This window comes from Tiliqua scincoides, chromosome 1, assembly GCF_035046505.1.
Source record: "Tiliqua scincoides isolate rTilSci1 chromosome 1, rTilSci1.hap2, whole genome shotgun sequence".
Taxonomy (NCBI): domain Eukaryota; kingdom Metazoa; phylum Chordata; class Lepidosauria; order Squamata; family Scincidae; genus Tiliqua; species Tiliqua scincoides.
This window is the reverse complement of record NC_089821.1, coordinates 104,187,707-104,209,667: the sequence shown is the minus strand read 5'-3', so window position 1 is coordinate 104,209,667 and position 21,961 is coordinate 104,187,707. Positions and strand designations below refer to the sequence as shown.

The following is a 21,961-nucleotide window of genomic DNA, read 5'->3' as shown; positions in this document are numbered from 1 at the left end:
ATGTGACACAATAAAAGCATCAATGCTCAAAACGTGCCTGCTAAATCCTACATTCTTTATCTTTAGTAAAAAACATTGCAAAGATTTTTGGTTAAAAGATAAGGGATTACAAAGGGACAAAAGCAATATATGTTTCTCTTTGGAAACTCAACTTACATCATTCCACTTTCAACTTTCTTAAAAATTATGTTGATCTCCAGCTTGTTTGAACGGGATCGGGTTTGTGCAGAGCCCTGATCATGTTTACCAAAACGTTAAGTCCCACTGAATTCAATGAGACTCACTCTCCCAAGTAATTGTGAATAATAATAATAATAATAACTTTATTTTTACCCCGCCTTTCTCCCCGAAGGGACTCAAGGCGGCATACAACATATTAAAAACAATTTAAAAATAAATAAAAACATATTAACACATACTAAAAACAGCAGTCAGAGTAAAAAAATAGGTAAAAAGAGCATAGAGCAGCAGCAAGTCATAAAAGAATCAGGCCTGTAAAAAATATTAAAAGATGTTAAAAAGATGTTAAAAGGCCAAGACCTCAGAAGGCCTGTTTAAACAGAAGGGTCTTCAGGCCTTGCCGAAAGGTCTCAAGAGAGGGAGCCATTCTTAAGTCAAGGGGAAGGGAGTTCCATAGCGTTGGTGCCACTACTGAGAAGGCCCTATTTCTTGCAGCCGCCCCACATACCTCCCTAGGCGGCGGCACTTGTAAAAAGGCCTTCTCTGATGACCTGAGAGGGCGAGCCGAATTGTACGGGAGCAGGCAATCTCTAAGATACCCTGGTCCAGTGCAGTCCAGAATAAGAGTTGTGGCCTTATCGTCCGATTAGGTCTTGAGGAAGAAGGAAAATCTCTGTTGTCCTCATGCTTCTTTTCCCATTTTTCCCTTGGTTGAAAGCCCCACTGGCAGGGGAAGCCAGGAGTTCCATACGAGTCTTTGTGCATAAAAGAAATTAGTTTACCCACAATAAAAAACTGTACAATTATCATAATTAAAAAAAACTAGACGTTTGCATCATGAAAATATACTGAAATTATTTTTACATGGATACACATCTTTTGATTGCCCATTCAAATACAGTAGAACCTCCAAAGTTGACCACCTCTCTACCAGCTCCAAAGTTGACCTAATTTTCACAGTATGGACAGATACTGCATATACACTATGGGAGACCAACCCCTCTATACTGACCACCTCCGTAAGTTGTATCTTGACCACTTCGACCATTGCACAGAGTATTAATTTACCCTCTGTAAGTTGCCCACTGAACACTAACAAGAAAGCAAGACCACAGTTAGCAATATCAAAAAATGTAAAGATGAGTACTTTGAGAGATATAGTAAGGAAAAGGAGGCCTATAGCGGAAAAGAAAGAAAATTTCGCTTGATGAAGTAAATGAAGCTACTTTATGCTGGTTCAAACAAATGAGGGCAGTGAACGCCAGAATCTCAGGGTCAATGATCCAGGAAATTGCTAAGAAGTTTCCGTAGGAATCTGTGGTAGAAGATTTCCAATCATCAAGTGGTTGGCTTGAAAAATTTAAACTGCGACACAAGATCTCCCAGAAAGTCTTGTGTGGCGAGTCAAATGAAGTTCCGGCAGAAGCTGTTGAAGAATTCATTACTAAGTTCCTGGACTTTGCAAGAGGCTTCAAAGATGATGACATTTTTAATGCTGATGAGCACAGACTCTTTTTCAAAGCAATGTCTGATAGAAGCCTTGCCATGAAAGGTGACAAATGTAAGAGTGGAACCTGCAAAGAACCTGATCCGGAAACAATATTTCAAGCAATATTGTCCGAAGTACAGCCCAGCAGAGAAGTGAAGGACGTATCCGGAGAAGAAGAAAGTGAGGACGACATTGAGGCAGAGATTCCAAAGGAAGGGGATGTTGGGCATCAACAGTTGAAGTCATATGCCGTGAATAAATGTCCTGGCATGTTGAATGGGATAGCCAGCACTGATAGTGCATTCTTATCTTTACACAAAAAAGAAGCAGCAAACCAGGATTGACTCTTTTTAAAAAAAAGAATAATCCACATACAGTATATGTACTGTATGTATGTAATTCTGAATGCATTTTTTTCCTATATCTTCCCTGTATATATTTAGGTATGATATCTGTAATAAAGACTGCCACCGCTAGCAGCAAGTGGCCAGGTCCAAGCGTGGATACCTAAGTGGATCAAGGACATCGGCTGCGCCGGTAACTTGAACATGATATTAAATTAGAACTTTCACACATTATTCTGTGTACGAAGTTTAAGACAAAGCATCTATTTGCTGCAGGTTCATCTGGCCTAAGGCAACAGTGTGATACCAAATTTATTAGATGGGTAATTAAGGGTGACACATATTTTTTCTCTGGCAAGAGACCAATATCAGCAGTTACAAAATTAGACTCCATATTGCAGTTAGGAAGCTGAGGCTGAAAGAGAATGATTTGCCTTAGGCCAACTACAGCCCAATCCTACCCAACTTCCTGCACACCATTGCAACCATGCCAACAGGGCACACGCTGCAATCTGTGAGGGAGTTTTATGTCACAAAAGCCTCCCTGTATGAAACTGGTTTGACACCCCTGTCTTAGCTGCTAAGCTCTACTAGCCCCTTGGAAAGCCATGTCTAGCAACATCATGACAGTAGGACATGGACAAGTCTCTCATTCAGATGAACACAAACACATGCAAGGCAGAAACCCACATGGCTGACCTCCAGCCACCAGTGGGAATGAGCATGCCTTCCCCCCCCCCATCTCACATGTGAATTTGACTCCCATCCCTCTTTTGGGACCTAGCCATAGGACAGCTTACATCTGTACCAGTATTAATAATAACCATAATTTACTCTAAACCACAGGTTACAAACCCAAACCTGTTGCAACTCTGTATTATGGTTCATTCCCCCAAAGACAGCAAATTCATAAGTGAAAATGAGGATGTAGAGGGAAGGAATACACAAAGCCTCTATGACTAGGTCACAAACATTATATCTGCACATACATACATCACCCAGCTAACCAGCATTTTAACTTACCCGCAATGAGAATGTGTTCATCAAGAGCTGTGACAATCATCTAACAGATGGGTGACAGAAATGCAGCGCAACAAATTCAGTCTCATTCACTTACTTCTCATTCCTTCTTGCATACAAGCTGTTGGCTGCACGTTTGAAATGAGCCAACCCCCCCCCCTCCCCTCCTCTTTCTTCCAGGTGCAAAATTTAAAGTTCCCAATGAAGGAAGCCAATTCCCATGCTTAAGACCATTTAAAAAAGGGTCTGAGAATAAAATGGCCAATATTATAATGGCATTGTATAACTGATGGTAAGGCCACATCTGGAGTATTGTGTGCAGTTCTGGTCACCACATCTCAAAAAGAATATAGTGGAACTGGAAAAAGTGCAGAAGAGAGTGACCAAAATGATTACTGGGCTGGGGCACTTCCCTTATTAGGAAAGGTTACATTGTTTGGGGCTCTCCAATCTAGAAAAAAGGCACCTGGGGGACGACGACATGACTGAGATGTACAAAATTACGCAGGGGATAGAAAGAGTGGATAGGGGGATGTTCTTTTCCCTCTCACACAACACCAGAACTAGGGAACATCCACTGAAATTGAGTGTTAGTAGAATTACAACAGACAAAAGAAAATATTTCTTCGCCCAGCATGTAATTAATCTGTGGAACTCTTTGCCACAGGATGCGGTAATGGCACCTGGTCTAGATGCCTTTAAAAAGGGATTGGACAGATTTATGGAGGAAAACTCCCATCAAAGCTTACAAGCCATAATGGGTACATGCAACCTCCTGGTTTTAGAAGTAGGCTATCTCTGAATGCCAGATGCAAGGGAGTGGTAAAAAGAAGCAGGTGTCTTGCTGTCTTGTGTGTTTCCGAGGCATCTGGTGGGCCACTGCAAGACCCAGAAAGCTGGACTAGATGGGCCTTTGGCCTGATCCAGTGGGACTCTTATGATCAGTGTTCTCAGAGTATGCTAGCTGTAATCCAGGGGTGTCCAAATATTTTCGCAGGAGGACCACATCTTCTCTCTGACACTGTGTCAGCAGCCATGAAATAAAAGAATTAATTTACATTTAAAATTTGAATAAATTTACATAAATGAATGTATTAGAGATAGAACTTATATGAATGAATGAAGGTCTTGCAGTAGCTCAAGGCCTATAAAATGCCTTGCACAAAGCAAGGCCAGCCTTTCCTTCACTGCCACTACTGCATTACAGATGTGAAACAGCAAGTAGTGGAGGGAGCCCTCATTCCACAGCTCAGGTGAGAGGTTGAACATTCATTCTCATGCTGAGAGCATGGGCTGCTGCAAGTCTCTGAAGGGCCAGAGGCTCATTGGAGACTGGGGACTCCCTGCGGGCCGGATTGGGAGCCGCCCCTGAGGGCCACAAGTGGCCCTGGGGTCAGGGTTTGGGCACCCCTGCTCTAATCAAATGGAAGCAATTCTGGTGGGTTGAACTGGCGAACACTCTTACAGATTACAAACCTTTTAGGCAGGATAGGGAGAAGCACTACTGCAGTAACACTGTACTCTTGTCAAAGATGCAAAGCACCAGGCAGCACAGGCACCTAGAAATCTTCATAAACCGTCTACAAAATTTTAGGGCTAGAGATTTGGTTGACTCATTTTTCTTCTAGGCTGCAGTTTAAACAATTGTTTAATATTTAATGCCAACGACCCCACTTGAGCTCTCCTAAACCTCCACACTCACCACGCAGCTCGGAAAACATCAGAATAAAGTTTAGTAATGCCAAAAGAAATACAGTTCATTTCTGTAGCTGTACACCACTTCATAAATAAGACAGGGCCCAATCCTATCCAACTTTCCAGCATCAGTGCAGCCGCAACACAACCTCGAGGTAAGAGAACAAATGTTTCCATACCTTGAGGAAGCCTCTGTGACTGCCCCACCACCACAGGACACAGCACATGGCCCACTGGCACAGCTGTACCGGCACTGGAAAATTGGGTAGGATTGGGCCCATAGTGTGTTGCTTGACCAGTCTTTTTATTCCCTTTTGCTTTCAAGTGTGCTGGAAAAAACACACTTTTCACACATGTACCCCATGCTGGGTGCCTGTCAGTGCATTTTTAGTTAAATGGTACTTACTCCCAGGTAAATGTGCATAGGATAGCAAACTCCAATCCAGAGTCTTGGATTAATTTTAGGAGCCCAAATTCATAGATACTTGCCTACAGTATGTAAAATTTTTGCCAAGTAATCAAGCTCCAATTATCACTTCCCCTCATCTCCGGGTCAATCAGAAGGCAGAGCCTTTCAACTCTGAAAAGTTTCTTTTCTTTCTCAAGCAGCAGGCAGGCACCGCTCATTAGAAGCAATGCAAGGATCATTTGTGCAATGCAGAGATCATTTGTTTCTACAGGAACTTCACTGGGAAATTCCAGCCAAAGTTAACCTTTTATTCTCCTTCCTTCATTCCCTTTTGCAACTGCTGCTGCTGCAGCCTGGTTCTGCCTTTTTCAATACCAGGATGGGATCCTCCTTTCCATCTGAAACAAGGTCCCAGACTACAATTCAGTGCACCATTATTTAAGAATAACACCCATGGAAAGCAGTGGGTCTACTTCTGAGGAAAAAGGGTTGCAAATATCTCATCTCTCTGCTGTGAACTGAACTGAACTGCACACTCTCAGTTATGGGTTGTATGTTGTATGTAGAGCTTCTGGCCTAACACACCAGACACCTTAAAGGTGGATTTGATTCATGGTTCTCCGGCAGTGGTTCCCAACCTTTTTCACTTGCATATCCCTTGGCATAAATTGTACCCTTCATATTAGCAAAATGTTTGTAATAAGCCCGCATCTCCTCTCCATGAAAACCCAGACTTCATGTATTCATCACATATTTTCTCTTTTTATCTGTTTTGATTGATTGATTGATTAAGACCTTTACTGGCATCTGTTTGAAGAACAGAAGACTCTGCCTTTGCACTGCTTTGCACCAGAAGTGTGCTGAGAAATTCTGGGCCACTCATCACTTTCCTTATTATGTTTCAGCTTTTTTACTGTGCTGGTTTTCAATCACTGGTTCATAGATGAATTGATGACCAAAAACTAGCTATTGGTGGCTTTCACAGCCAACTAGCTACCTCCCTTCCTGCCTTCCTGCTCCTTGCAAGACATTCCTGCCTTGTAAGGTATTCTGGAGCACAGCCTGACTTATATTTGCCATTATTCCATTCTTTTTCAAGTACCCCTAAAGGTCCTGTTGAGTGTCCCTGGGAGTACATGAATACCAGGTTGGGAACCACTGTTTTACTGGTATGTTGTTTACAGTGCACTTACTCTGATAATGTTTACAAAAAGGTGAGGAAGACCAGAATTTAAAAAGAATAGAAATGTATCTTATGATCTTTTACTATGTTTTTAATAAATTAGAGACTCCAGTACTTAGGTAACAATTAGAGGTAGGTTATTTTTCAGGATCTGGCCTCGGGTAAATTCAGACAAAACTATAGTCAGACACCCCCCTAAGTGTAACCCCCGACTTATCCGAGGGTCATAGAAAATTCCATGGTTGTAGGCTCAAAACCTGCCCTCGGCTCATCTGTGGGGTCAACTTATAGGGGAGGGTCTACGGTATTTTTGTGAGCCTATATAGCTTTTTATATCCTAATCTTAACTTGTTTACTCAGCTATGCTCTCTGGGTCAGGACAATTCTAAAGTTTTCAGCTCTGCCTGTATGAATTTACTTGAAAATAAATTTCACAGTGTAGATCTCAGGTTGATGTCTTATGTCAGGGGTGCCCAAACCCCGGCCGTGGGGCCACTTGCGGCCCTCGAGGCCTCTCAATGCGGCCCTCAGGGAGTCCCCAGTCTCCAATGAGCCTCTGGCCCTCTGGAGATTTGTTAGAGCCCTCACTGGCCCGACGCAACTGCTGTCAGAGTGAGGGCGACTATTTGACCTCTCGCATGAGCTGTGGGATGAGGGCTCCCTCCACTGCTTGCTATTTCACGTCTGTGACGCAGTAGTGGCAGCAAAGGAAAGGCCAGTCTTGCTTTGTGCAAGGCCTTTTATAGGCCTTGAGCTATTGTAAGACCTTCATTCATTCTTATAAGTTCATCTTTAATATATTCATTTATGTAAACTTATGTAAATTTATTCAAATTTTAAATGTAAATTAATTCTTTTTTTCCCCCGGCCCCTGACACAGTGTCATAGAGATGATGTGGCCCTCCTGCCAAAAAATTGGACACCCCTGCCTTATGTGCTCAGGACTGCAGCCTTGGAATAACATTTTAAGCTGAGAAACTGGTAGGGTACTGCTGCTTGTGGTCTGCCTTGCTATCTCAGCAGGTGCCTGAGCCCTCATGTGTTCCACTCCACTTAGTTTCTGGATCCAGGGCGGAAGGAAAAAAAAATCAGATGTATCCATTCTGGCAGTAGCACAGTTGGGGGGGCGCAAAATGGTAAGTACTGCAGGCACTGCAATGTGCCAAGTAAATGCCGCCCACTTGCCTTTGGAACCATTCTGGGCAGCAATGGCAACATGCAGGAGATACTATTTGGTTCGGAAAGTGCCTGCGCATTGCCACTGCTGCCCAGAAGAGCTCCAATGACAAGTGGGAAGGGCTGCTTACACGGCACATTGCTGAGTCTACAGTACTTACAATTTTGCTCCCCCTCTAGCTATGCTATTGCATTCTGGGCATAGAATTTTAACACCTACCTTTTCTAACAGCATACACCTTCTACTAGCAAGTTTCTTACCAAATGGCGGAAATGTATACGGAAACATAACCCAGGAAGAGGCTAGTCCTTACACAGTTGCTAGCCTTCCTTGCAGTTTGCTTTTTTCCCTTGCTTACTGCAGCTCTCACATTAAGGAGCTTTTTGCTGGGAAGATCTGCAAGGTTAGCTGCTGTCTACAGGTGAAAACTTTCTGGGCTGTATGTGATTAAATTGCTAGGTTGAATGTGACTAAAATTCTGAAACAGACAAGTAATAAAGTCACTAGCAACATAAATTAATAAAAGTAAACATGTGAGCCAACACCTGTTTGTAGTGGCTTCTCAAAAGTGTGGTTCTCAAGGGGTTAGGCTTCCCAAAAGTCTAACCAAATTTCCAAACCAAATGTGCTTTGAACCTTTCTCCTGACTAGGGAACCAATCCTATTGGCTTACTGCCAGCACTCCTCACTCACTGCTGGCACTGGGCATGGTAAGAGTGCCAAAAAGTGCCAGTGGTGAACCAGCAGCACCGATGGAGAGGCCAATGCCAGTCTGCGCTGCACCGCAGGGCCATGAGGGCACATTGCTGGAGTGCCAGCTAATAAGTATCCCTGCCAGGTGCTGGGGAGACTTACTGGCACAGAGGTGGAAGGGCCAGAGGGACAATGAGGCCCTGGAGGGGGATGAAGATGGCAGCAGAGTCTTCTGCCATATCCTATGCTCCCTCCGGAGGTATGGAGCCCTACATGGGTGGCCTTGGTTCTGCACCAGCAAAATAGCTGGCAAACTTCTGAGGAGACCCATTGAGGCTGCTTGAGTCTACATGAGGTAAGGGAACATTCCCTTACCCCAAAGAGACTCTGGTGGCTGCCCCAACCCCACAGGATACAGCAGCGGCTATTTTGGCACCACTGCACCTCACAGCAGCGCTAGGGCACAAGATAGGGTTTTCCATCCCGGGTGGAGTTTAGCACCTGTTAACAACAAAAACTACCATCCAGTGTGGGAAAGCACAAACCATGCTGATTGAGACAGACATGTGCTTCCAGAAACCCTGGACACAGAACTAGAGGGAAGTTTACCTTGAAAATCATGCTGGCCCCATACCCACCTCACTCTAAAGATTCCATGTTCTGTCTCCCAAGTCAATAAATGCCTTTGTTCTTAGTTTCATTTGGATAAAATGTTGGTGGGGTATAGAGACAGGATACAAAGGTTTTCTTATCTGGAAGATTGATCTGGATCAAATGCAGTAGAGAAAAAGCAGCTGAAGAGCTAATCAGCTGAAGTGCTATCTGCTATGGAATTCTTCACCAGCACTGTTGACACGATCAGGGTGACATTCTGAGACAAAAGATGCCTCTGAGAGTGTAGAGGTTGGCAAGAGTGTTGAAGAATCTTGATGATAAGCAGTTAGCAAACAAAGATAAAGTCCCTGTAGCCAAAACCGAATGAAATAGGACCGTCATAAGTGGGATGTTGAGTCCTTGCAAACATTGCACATTCACAGCATAGTAAGAAGTGTCAAAATGTTATGGTGTTGTGTCCTGTCCCCCACCCCCGCTTTTGAGCATCATCACATGAAAACTTCCTTTTGAATGAAGTGACTCCTTTGTAGGTCTGGGGAATAACAGTATGTAATTGAAGGGGTAACCTCTGTGATGGAAAGACTGAAAATGAGAGAATGCTTCCTTTCTTTGGACTTTCCTGCTAGGAAAAAAAAAAAAAACTCTACAGATTACACAGGCCTACAAAATTGAGGCTCAGAAAAGTTTTTCCCAAACTTTATGGTGGTTTGATATGAATGTGGGGTGCCGATTCCAAAAATGGCATCTGTTTTGCCCTATCAAGCCTAGTTTTGGAGATATAGTATAGCCTCATTAGTGAATGGTTCAAGCAGCTTCCTCATGAGGAAGCCATGGTGTAGCCTTCCTCATGAGGAAGCTGCTTGAACCATTGACTAAAGAAGCTATGCCGTGTCTCCAAAACTAGACATGATAGGGCAAAATGGATGCCATTTTTTGAAACAGCACCCCAAATATACCCAGGAATTGGTGTAACTGGTGAATTTGCTTAAGGAAACAAAATGTGTGTTGGCCTGTGTTATTGGGGCACATTTTTTCAAACTGCTTTATTTAACCATCCCTCTCTTTGTACTGCCCACACCTTTGAATGTTATGGGCTAGTAGTCAACTAAAGACATATTCCCTAGATTGTGTCGACTGGCTACCTGCTTTACAAAGAAAGATTTTCAGTGTTGTAGTGTGAAGTTCTCAGAGTCCTCCTACAAGCCTGGTTCAACAGGGATGCTTTGAGAGAATCTACTATGCTTTTTGGATTTTTAGTCTGAATTGTCCACTGCTACAAATTAGCATCCTTCACTGAACTCCCATGATCCAGTGTTCCATCACACCTGTATGCTCTTATCTGTCCTACCTCCCTACAACAGCATTAAAGAAGGCTAACACAACCACTACAACAACAGGAGGTAGTTATGTCAGTCAAAGCAGCAGGTATTAGTAAATAAACATTTGTGCAATACATCTGAACTTAAAAAACCATAAAGTACCTTGGGGGTTTAAGTTTTAAAATTTACATATCTAAAAATCTAAAGCCAAGACCAACCCTATAACCAAGACTGCATGTAAAAGGCCTGTCCTTATACACCTGTCCCAGAAAAACAGCTAATCACTTTTGACCTGTCCCTACTAAACAAGGCAACACCCATTCATTCTTAAGGCAAAATTAGGGCAACCATGTGTTTACATGTCCTTCCTCACCTATGCAAACAGAGGTGGGTGGGGGTGTGTGTGGGGAGGGTGCGTGCTAGAGTAACCTTTTATATCAAAATGAGTGTGAGGAGGAGGGAAACAAAACAAACTCCTTCCCTAGGTTAACACCCTTTTACCACTGCAGTGTGGTGATATCAGTTAACTTCTTTATGAGTGTATGAAATAAATCAGGCAACAGAACAGCTTCCAGAAGACAGCTGGACACATTTTTCATAATGCAAAATAAAGGAATATTCCTTCCAACAAGCTGCTGGCTATCTGTTTCCTCATCCTCTTACTCTCCCTGTGGCCACTGGCTGCCAAGAAGCTAAGCTGGTGGACTTGGTGAAGGAAATTTCTCTTTACTTCCATTATCAAATGTTCCTTGCAAAGGCCTCCCCTCCCCCCATCACCAAGAAATTAGTGGACATAATAGATATTTCCAGTCCTCAGCCGCAGTGCAATCTCTAGCAACTGATAGATGCATTTTCTCTTGCACAGAGAACCTTTCAAAGGATTATGGGAAAACTGGTTTTCATGGAAGTATAAGAGTATCAGGAGGTGAAGGCATTTTCAAAATAAGGCCACAAAAAGTGAATAAATGAAAAGTTCAAAATGCCAGTCAAACATTTAGCAGTCCTGGAGGGGGGGCGGGGCCTGAGGTGGCTGAGGAGCTGTGTTTTTCTGAGCTCCTGGAAACCACGCTATTTCTTTCCAGAATCGCAGGTCTGATGAGATCTGAGGATCAGTGGCCAGGAGAGGCCTCGATCCTACAGATGGTGTATGATTTCGGATAAGAAGGGTCCAGCCAGGGACTGTTTTTTCTCCAAGGGAACCCAGCCATCGATGTCGCTGATGGTGAGGATTCAATGTTGAAATTAAGCCGAAGGCTCCAAGCAGGGAAGGAAGCTGAAAGAAGCAAGTGAGTGTTGTTCCATTGTGTGTGTCTGGCATTAATTGACTAATTGACTGCCTGATTAAGCTTTTGCCAGAGAGAAGGAGAAGGAGAGGCAGGCTTTCCCCCTCCTGGGAGAAGAGGGAGGAGAGGGAGGCTTTCTTTGAGTATTTGTTTGTTAATGTGAGAAGAAGCTTTGGAGGAGCTCTACCGAGCTCGTTATAGAAATATGACTGCATAACTCTAAATAAATCTAAAATTTGTGGATTACAAACTAACCGTTTTGGAATACAATTATTGTTGTGGAGTGTTCGGTTTTGTTTTCCTGTGGAGAGCTTGTGGAGTGCCTGTGGGGAGCAGCTGGAGACCTGCATTTTTTGTTTTGTTTTACGAAAGTGGTTGATTGTTTATATTCCTTTGATTATCTCCTGGAAAGGAATGCGGTTGACAGAGAAACAAATATAAATAAGAGAAATAAGATATAAACAACAGAAATAAGAACATTAGGGACATCTAGTGGACTAAAAAAGATACTACAAGGACAAGAACAGGACTTGACAAGTGAAGTAAGAAGAAAGAAGATATAAGAAGGAAGAAAAAGAATGACAGGAAAAGGAGCGAAAGTTAGGAGCTCTTCTGCCCTGGAGTCCAGCTTGGGAAAACTAACACAGGAAGAAATGAAAGGGAAAGAATGGAAGCAGACAATTCAAGACAATATAGAGAAATTAGTGGTGATGGGACAGCAACAAACAAATCAATATCTGCTGGTTCAAGCTGGTTTGGATGCATTAACTACACAACTAAATGGTTTTAGTGTGCAACTTAAAGATGTTATATCCAAATCACATGAGAAAAAACAAAGGATTATGGAAAAAGTATTGAAAATGGGAAAGCAACAAGCAAATCGATATTTACAAATCCAAATTAGCCAGGAAATCTTAATTCAACAGATAAATGAGTCTAATACGCAACAAACAGGAGAGGATCAACAAAAGAGCAAAGAAATGGAAGATAAATCCAAGACAACTGGAAGAGACAATGTTATTGGAGATAGCTTGGAAGATAAAGACTCAAAAGTCACCAGACCACAAAGAAGAAATACTTTAACTAATTGATGCAGATTGGATTGATCAAATGAAGGAAGAAGAAATACTTCAACCAATTGACATAGATTGGAATGATCAAGTGAAGGAGATGACTCATCAAGATGTTGATTTAGCAAGAAGGGCGAGTACATTAAACCATGATCTGTTAAGAGGATTTCATGTGAAATTTATTAGAAAAAAAAAGATGGAAAGTTTAAGTCTAGAGAAGAGAAGAGATTTGGCAGACCTGTGGATATTTAGGTTGGAGACAAGGGAATAGATAAAAAGAAAGACAGTAATGTGTTAATTTTGTATGTTAGAAATTAAAGTTTATTAGATGTCAATGAGAATTTATATAAGTTTTATAGGTGATATGTAATATGTATAAAAATTTTAGTTAGCTTGATATTAACAGATGTTAGAATTTTAGAGGATAATTTTAATGAATTAGAATTAATTTTAGGTGATATTTTGGATGTTTATGTTTATGTATTTAGCCATGAGGATATATTAATTTTGGATATAGATAGAGAAATGATATATGTAATTATTAGGATATTAAAAGTTGTTAGAATTTAGTATGCTAGGTATTGGATTATGATATTAATTTTTTTGAGGATTTTATATGCTAGATATTGGAAAGACACAAAGATTCCAATGAAAGATAAATTAATAGAGAAAATAATGAATGTGGTGGAAATGGACAGATTTCTAGAGAGCTTGGATCAACAGTGAAACCGATATAGAGTAATGAAAATTATTTTATGCTTGATTGAAAATAAAGATAGGGTATACTTGGTAGAAGTATAAGATAGGGTCTTTAGATGAATGTATTATATATATGATATATTATATATGATATGATACAATAGATAAATGACAAATGATATTAAGAGGCTAACGTAGAAGAGGAACTGGATTAGGAAATATGTAATGATTTATTAGTTATAGTGATGTATGATATCTTGACCCTCTAATACTGTGTTTATGTATTGTATGTATTGTATTATGTGTTATGTGTGTTTGTTATTTTTGTTTTTGGAAAAATTAAAAAAATTAATTAAAGAAAAGCTTTGGGAGGAGTACACCTCCCCAAGGCTGAATGGAAAAAAAAAACAAAAACATTTAGCAGTCCTATTTACCATTCCAGTGCAAACAAGAGGAGCAAAAATAGTCATTTCTCAGGATAGCTCTCACTAGGATTTTGCTGGTGACTTCTTTTCTGTGGGTTATTCAACACTCAGGAATTGAATTCAGGAGTGCTTACTCACTTTTCACACTCTTCTCAGTGTGAAATGAGACCAAGGGAGCATTCCTCCCCCTGCCGCTGGCCCTGGCTTCACATTGCCTTTATTGCTATATTACTTGCTTTTTATAATTGTGGACAAGAAACGGCAATACAAGATGAAGTCTCAGCTTTCCCAGGTAGTAGAATACCTCTGCAAAGGATATATATGGCTGTCCATCAATATATGGTATGGCTAATCCCACCAGTTCTTCTCCTCCCACTCATATCCATATGCTGCTGATAAGAACACTAGGCTTGCTTCTTAAGTGTGGAAACGAATAACTAACCAGGCTCAACCAAATTCTTGCTTAGATATGAAGCTCAACTTACAGCCCAATCCAATCCTACTGAAAGGAAGTGTTGGTGGAACAAGTGTTCCGCTGGCACTGGCTATTGGAAAAATCTTGTAAAGCACTGTGTGAAAGCACAAGGAGCTGGTGTGCCAGCAGGAAGGCTGGACCCTTCCCATGTGCACTGGCGGAGTGATGTAGGCTCACTGGAGCAGGTTAATCTGGCATGGCGGAGTGAGGTGGCAGTGGAATGGGTAGGAGTAGGAAGAGGGTTGGACAGAGGGGGGGGAGAAGAGCAGAACAGAGTGGAGATGAGGCAGAAGGGGGGCAGACTAGGCCTGGGAGGGAGTGGGATCAGTGGCGGTAGTGTACGTTGAATCTTGAGCCCTTTCGCAGGCCTGATCCGTCTACATGGATCAGCTTGGACATGCGCCAATGGTATTACTGGCGCAGGTCTGCGCTGACCCGTTGCGGCTGCTGGGGCTTACTCAGGGACAAGGGGACTAGAAGACATCCACAGGCCAAAAATCCCCCACAGGATGCAGTATAGCCTGCACTAGCTCTGCTGCACAGAGATTATGTTGGATTAGGTTACCTATGTCTTGTGGCAACAAAAGACATATCTCACTCAAACATATCAGGGTTATTTTGATGATGAATGAAAGTAGACCTTATTTCTAGATTGCTTTATCTTTCAATGACACTTATAAATGTGCATTTTAGCTGTATTTATAACATACAATACTAAAAGAGGACCACAACACAGAAGATCAAAATACCAGGGTAGGTACTCTATTCTTGTCAAATTTCCTGCCTAAAGGCCATCATAAAGTGCTTCATAAAAGTTTGCACGCTGAGGGGAGAGGCCAGCCAGCAGCCGAATAGGCATGCCTTTCTTGAGCTCTTGAAAGGAACTCTATTTTTCCCCAAAAATTGCAGATCCAAGGAGACCCAGGGATATTTGTCAGGAGAGACAAATCCCTCCATGTGATTGCATGATTCCTGAGAAGATAAGCCCCGCCAGGGGGGCTTTCCCAGGAGATTTTGCCGTCTGGCAGCAATGGTGAAGAATTCATGCTGAATCAAGCTGAAGGCCCCAGCAGGGAAAGACGTTGAAAGACTCAAGTAAGTGTTATTCCGTTTGTGTATGACTGGTGTGGACTGAGTAATTGATTGCCTGATCTGGTTCTTTTTTGCCATGAGACGAAGAGGAGAGGGGGCTTCCCCTCTCAGCTGTTTATCGGTGTGAGGAGAAATCGTAGAAGAGATTTGCCAAGCTTGTTATGGATATATGAAAGTATAATTACAACTTTATAACTTTGAATTTCAGTGGATTACAATTTAAATGTCCTTGGATAAAGTTTGTGCATTGGAGTGTTTATTGCCTTGGTTTGATACTATTGTTTGGGATTGCTGGAAAGAATGATTGGATGTTTTGATATTCTTGTGAACTGAGGAATGTGGTTGCCAAGGCTACAAATATAAGTAAGATAAGAACAAAAACAAGAACACTGCATCAGTGACATCTAGAGACATCTAGTGGATTTAAAAAGACATTGCAAGAATTGGATTTGTGTCTATAAGTGGAGCAAGGAAGATAATATGCTGAGGACATCTAGAGGTCTTAAAGAGCATTGCAAACAAAAGATATTTGAGTTTCAAAGGAAGGAAGAAGGAAGATGGCAGGTAAGGAAGTTCGAAGTTTGCCAGCTTCGGAGATGGGATTTGAAAAATTAGTACAAAAGGAGGCGGAAGGGAAAGACTGGAAACAGACTATACAAGACAACATGGAAAAACTGTTGGCAATGGTACAGCAACAAATAAATCAATCTGCACAGACCCAACAGAGCGTGAATGCTAAACGATTAGATGAACTTAGTGGACACCTGATAGATGTGAAAATTACATCAAAAGATGACAAACAAGAGATTGAGAGATTGGGAAAAAAGATAAGAAAAGACCAAGCTAAAATATCAGAGATAGAAGAAAATCAGCATGACGCAGAGACAACATTAATAGAAACTCAGATGGATAGTGCAGCTAGAAGTGGCGAAGATACAAAATATACCAGAAGAGAAAGGAGAAGATATGTTAGATTGTCAGTTTAATATCAGAATGGATTGATACACCGATGGATAAGATACCTAAAGAATTGGATTCCGTGAGAAGAGTGAGCACTTTTTATCTGAGAAAACCTGAATTACCAAGATAAATTCATGTGAAATCCATCAGAACCTTTAACAAAGATAAATTACTGAAGGCTCCACAGGAAAAGAAATGGACAGTGGGTGATAATAAAGTTAGTTAGATATTGGAAGGATTTTAAAATACCATTGAAAGATGAATTAATAGAGAAAATAATGAATGTGGCAGAAATTGATAGGTTTTCAGAAAATTTGGATCAACAACGAAAACCGACATGAACTGAGCAATGGAAATTATTTTATGCTTGGTTGAAAATGAAGTTTTAGAAATATACGATAGGGCATTTAGATGATTGTGTATTGGCCTCTGCCTTTCCATTGGACCATTTCAGCGACGTGGAGAGGGGGGATTTGCTGCATGGGTAACAGCCTATCCTCCATACGTACTTTACCCAGGCTTCGCGCACTGGAGAGGACACTCTGTTCCAGAACCACCATTCAGAGCGTGATACCATAGTCTTCCGAGACTGAAGGATGCCAACACACAATTACATATATACTATGATATAATAGATGAATGATGAATGAAAAATGATATTAAGAGGTAAATTTAGAAGAGGAAACTGATTAAGATATGTAATGATTTACTACTTTTAGGGATATATGATAATGATATATGATTTCCTGCACCCCCTTTTTGTGTAGTGTTTGTTGTGTTTTTTGTGTTATGTGTTATGTGTGTTAGTTTATTTTTGGAAAATAAAAAATAAAAAAAATACAAAAGTTTGCACGCTGAAGCAGATACCAATCTTCCAAGATGGAAAGTTCCACAGTGACAGAGTCACCACTGAAATGGCCTATCCACACACCCATCCTGATTCCAGGGGTGGAAATACATGACTTCTTCACTTGCTCCTATAAGACAAACAGGCTCTCTCAAGCAGCACTCTGGCCCCAATCCAAGTAAGTAATTATAAGCCCAAACCAGACACTTGAATAAAGCCCAGAACACACAACAGGCAGCTGGGAGAAATTGAAGGCAATCTTCTCTCACAGTTCCTCCTCAGGAGGTGGCCACCACATGTGACAGCAGATGGCACAGGAGTTGTAAAAGCATTTGGTAGAGCAAGAACTGCGAGAGAAGTGATTAAACACATTTGATGCTTCATATGCAAATGTTGCAAAAAAGCCAGTCTCCCAGGACCAAAACAGGGAAATGTACAAGAATCCAGTAATGAGATGGAAAAGCAACAAGAAAAACAGCATGCAGCTGGGGCAGCTACTATACCCTTTTCAATCACTGTAAAATAAAACATTCTCTGCCTCTGGAGTGAAGTGCAAGCCTAGCCCTATCTAGGGAAAACAGGTTTGGTCTCTGACTTGAGATACCTAGCGTCAAATCTAAAGTTCATCAACAGGCCCACGGAGCAATTTTCTGCCAATCGTGCTATTTCAGTGTTAGTTCCACTTGAACAAAATGAAAACAATGAGTCGCCCCATGCACAAAGGTTGGTTAGGCAACACCTATCATCGGCTCTGAGAGGAGCTGGGTTGATTTGGAGCCATTTGGAGCCAAAAGTCCTCTTTTTCTAGACAGGACAAGGCAGCAGAACAACATCAACATCTAATCAGATTCAGCATTGACGCATTAAGGACACAATCTTAACCCACTTTCCAGCACCGACATAAGGGCAATGCAACTCTGAGGTAAGGGAATAAACATTCCCTGACTTTGAGGAGGCCTCCTTGAGTGCCACCCAACCGCAGGATGCAGCACACACCTGCACCGCTATGCCAGTGCTAGAAAGTTGGTAAGGATTTGGGCCTAAGGGTCCAATCCTATCCTATTTTCCACTGCTGGTGCAGCAGTGCCAATGGTGCATGTATTGCTTCCTGTGGTGGGGAGGCAGTCACAGAGGCCTCCTCAAAGTAAGGGAATGTTTGTTCTGTTATCCCAGGACTGCATTGTGGTTGCACCGGTCCTGGAAAGCTGTATAGGATTGGGCCCTAAATATCCTACTTATACTCCCTAAAAATGACCCTATATGGATTTTCTTCACTAACAGACACATAACCAATAGGCATCTTCTGTTTCTGATGAAACTATACATATTCCACACCATTACTTGTAGCTGCTTTAGTCAAAGTAGCTTCAAAAGAGGTCACTTTTGCAGCAGACAAAGAAGGGTATTTAACTCCTCTCCAAACTGACACTGAATCACTGTGACTTCCCACAAGTGAATTTTCCTCCTCACAAACATGTACATGGATACCTATGGGACAGGGAAGAAGTTGTAAATGGAAAAGCAGTTAGTGGGAAAAGGGTAATCACTCCAAACTGGTTTGCCTATCCTCTACTCTTGGCCTATTATTTTCTTCAATCATTACCTTCAATCAATACCTTCAATACTTCCTCCTCCTGCCAAAAAAGGGTGCTCAATTACAAGCCCTTACACGGGCTGGCCATAGGAGCAGTTGGGCCAAATGCAGCACATTTGTGCAGCCCCCCACCACTCACCCTCTATACTCCCCCCCCCACCACAATCCAGCCACAACTATCCTTGCAGTAATGGTGCCACACAAACTCAGGAATAGGCAGGAAGGCCAAAAGGTGCTCCACTCACTACACCTCTATATTGCTGATTCCATGCAGTGGCAGCATGGGGCTCCTCCAGACTGCACAGACCAATTTGGTTGAATCGCTCAAACTGCCCTAAGGACAGCCCTGCCCTTACATGTCCCACAGAGTTTGGCCCAATGCATTTAAGAAACCAATATTACTTCACATATGAGGTAAAAACCAGACTAAGGGCACAGTCCTAACCAACTTCCCAACACTGGCATAGCTGTGCTAGTGGGGCATGTGCTGCATCCTGCAGTTGGGGGGCAGTCACAGAGGCTTCCTCAAGGTATGGCAATGTTTTTCCCTTACCTCGAAGTTGCATTACCCTTATGTCAGTGGTGGAAAGTGGGTTAGGATTGCACCCTAAAGCTTCTGTTTGATGTGACAATATTGTATGACAAGGTTCCCTCACATTCTGCTGCTTATAAATTGAAGTTAATTTGATCAGTGCCCTAACATACTTTCTTCTATTACCTCACAGGTTACTATGCCTGAAACAGCACCAGAGAACATGAATATTACAAGAGCCCTAAATTAGAAACAGCCTGCTGCTGAAAAGGCAGTTTTTCCTCGCAAAGTCAAAATTACAGCAACATGACAGCACCTTCAACAACTTCAGAGTAATCTAAAACTTGAGTTTTTGCTCCTGCACACTTTATGAAGACTGATTATATCATTGCATAAGAGGGCTGTGTGATGTGCTTCATAACTCTCATCTCTTCAGGGATATTCTTAGAATAGACACCATCATCATCACCATTAATATTCATGTTTTCACAATAGTCTGAAATAGGATTCTAATGTATGTGGTTCCAGTCTACTGTGCAGCTGCACTGTTCCATGAAACATATGGGAAGCCCTTAATGGTAGGGCAAGTTCTGTGGACAGACTCAAGAACTATAAATTTAGTTCATTCCAAACCTAAATAAATCCTCACCCCCACTGATGAGCCAACAAAGCACACACTATTTCCTGTGGGGGTGGAGGCAGTCTGGAGCCCTCTTTGAGATCAGGGAACTTTTCCCCCTCCTTTATCCTGGGGCAAGCATCAGATACTCCAATGGGTCTTTTCAGATCTGCACCAGCTATTTTGCTGGTGCAAGTCTGAGGACAGTAAGCAAAGAGGAAGGGGACAGAAAATGGGGTTAGGATCTGGTGAACACTGATGCTACTGAGATTTACCCCTTCCCTCTCCCATCCTCCCTTCTGCTCACCCCCTCCCTGCCAAGGAATTTCCCCGTTGCTCTCGCTCCCTGTCTTGTTCCTTCACCCCCCACCCCTCCCTACCCCCAATGCAGGCTTACCTTTGCTGCTGGAGGTAGCCAAGAGTGGCAGTGGGCCTCCAGCACTGCCAACATTTGTGATGGCAGACACCAAATGGCTGCTGTATGGCCTTTTACAAAAGCAGGACTGTGTTTTGCTGTCATAATTGGCAGCCTAGTCAGTTGTAAATTTCAAAAGGAATATACTTCCAAATAAACATATTGATCATGATAGCTTCAATCATGGCAACTAAGACATCCAGAGTAAAAAAATGCAAAATGGATTTAGAAGTCTAGGAGTGTTATGGAAAAAAGTTGTCTGCATTTGTTTTTCAGATGCCACAGCATCAGGTCCCAGTATTGAAAACTGGAGTACTAAAAGAGAGACAAAGTTCAGGAACTATGTCAGCTCCTCAATGTATTTATGAATGCAATATTCAAATTTCAATCCCATTCCATGTATTAACTGGTACAAAACAGGAGCTTGAGCTATGACATCTAAAGTAATACCATATCCTGAAAAACTACATCTAGCTTTCCTACACTTTAAACATCATTCTGCCACAGATCTGGGGGCAGATTTTTGGTTTTGCATCAGAACTACATATTTATATATGATCAACTACCCTTAAGGTGAGCTTTATGGTAGTTCTACCTCCAAATTAGTCCACCAGCAACAGTGATAGACACTGACACAGCATCCCAAGAAAAGGGCAACAAATCTTAAACATCTAATCCAGTGCTTTTTGTATGCACTGGAATTCACTTAACTCTGATATTTTAAGCAGATTTTGTTTGAAATGCTCCTTCTATGTAGATTAAATACTAATACATAAAAAATCCTGTTAGCATGGAAATGTAATTCCATTTTTGAAAACAATAGGACTGCTGCTAGCTTAGTACACAAGGATCTGCAAAATTGTTAGGTGACGGAAAAGATACCTTAAACAATTCCCTTAGTAAATTCCAAAAGAAAATCATAGAAATTATCTTAAAATCCTGTTCAATGCAGTGGGCTAGATCTTGTGCTGTGTTTTATTTATAATAGAACTTTTATTGCACTGTTAAATATTGTACTGTGTTGTTTTAATTTAACTGTTCTTATTTTATTATTTATCATAAGCTGCCTCGGGTGCCCCATTGTGAAGGAAAGGCAGGGTAAAAATTGTTGAGTTGTTCAAATGAAAGCCTACTTGGGCCAATTGCAATTCTAGCCCCTTCACCACCCAGGGCTAGGATTGCAAAACGCCGCCTCCCCCGCCAGGCCAAACAACATCACTTCCAGTTTTTGGAGAAATCCAGCAGTGACCTTTTTAGGTGTTCCAGAGGCCTCAGAAGGCCTACTGTGGTTGTGCAGGCTGTATACAGCCTCCACTGCACTCCGAAGGCCCTTTAAGGGCCTTTAAATGGGACTTAAGTGCTTTGTTTTTTTTAAAAGGGCAGTGGAGGGTATAGGAAGTCATAGCACTGCCACCTGGTGGGTGGTGTCCTGGGGCATTCCCCCCCCCCCCCGAACCCCTCAGGGAAGTGACTTGGGCAACATGTTTTCCCTGCCCATTCGTCTCCTGAAGAGCACCTTGAGGGATGAACAAAAGTGTGCTGGATGGGGCACGGAGATGTGCAGAAGAAGGGCAGAATAGGTAGAAAGCAGGCAGAAGCACCTTGGGCAGCATTTTTCTGCAGAAAAAGAAAAAGACAGTTCCTTACATGCTTTCGCAGAACCTTCTAAGAATACTCGGCTTTTCCTGATTACGTCTCTGTCTAAACCAACGTTGAATACTCCGCACATCCCAGTCCAGTTGCTTGGAGAGCCCTTCTAGTCTCTTCTCATCTGGATGCTACCAAACAAAAAGGGCCAAAAATTACTCACATGCTCACACTTCTAT

The 21,961-nt window shown here is 42.1% G+C and overlaps 1 protein-coding gene across 1 annotated transcript in view; it reads right to left on the bottom strand.

Annotated features, from left to right (window-relative positions):
- Positions 1-21,961, bottom strand: part of CERS6 (ceramide synthase 6) — a 125,491-nt gene that overhangs the window by 55,940 nt on the left and 47,590 nt on the right. Inside the window, exon 3 of the mRNA XM_066637630.1 lies at positions 21,783-21,913. Within this exon, the coding sequence (XP_066493727.1) occupies positions 21,783-21,913 (131 nt within the window). The remainder of the gene's footprint in view (positions 1-21,782; positions 21,914-21,961) is intronic.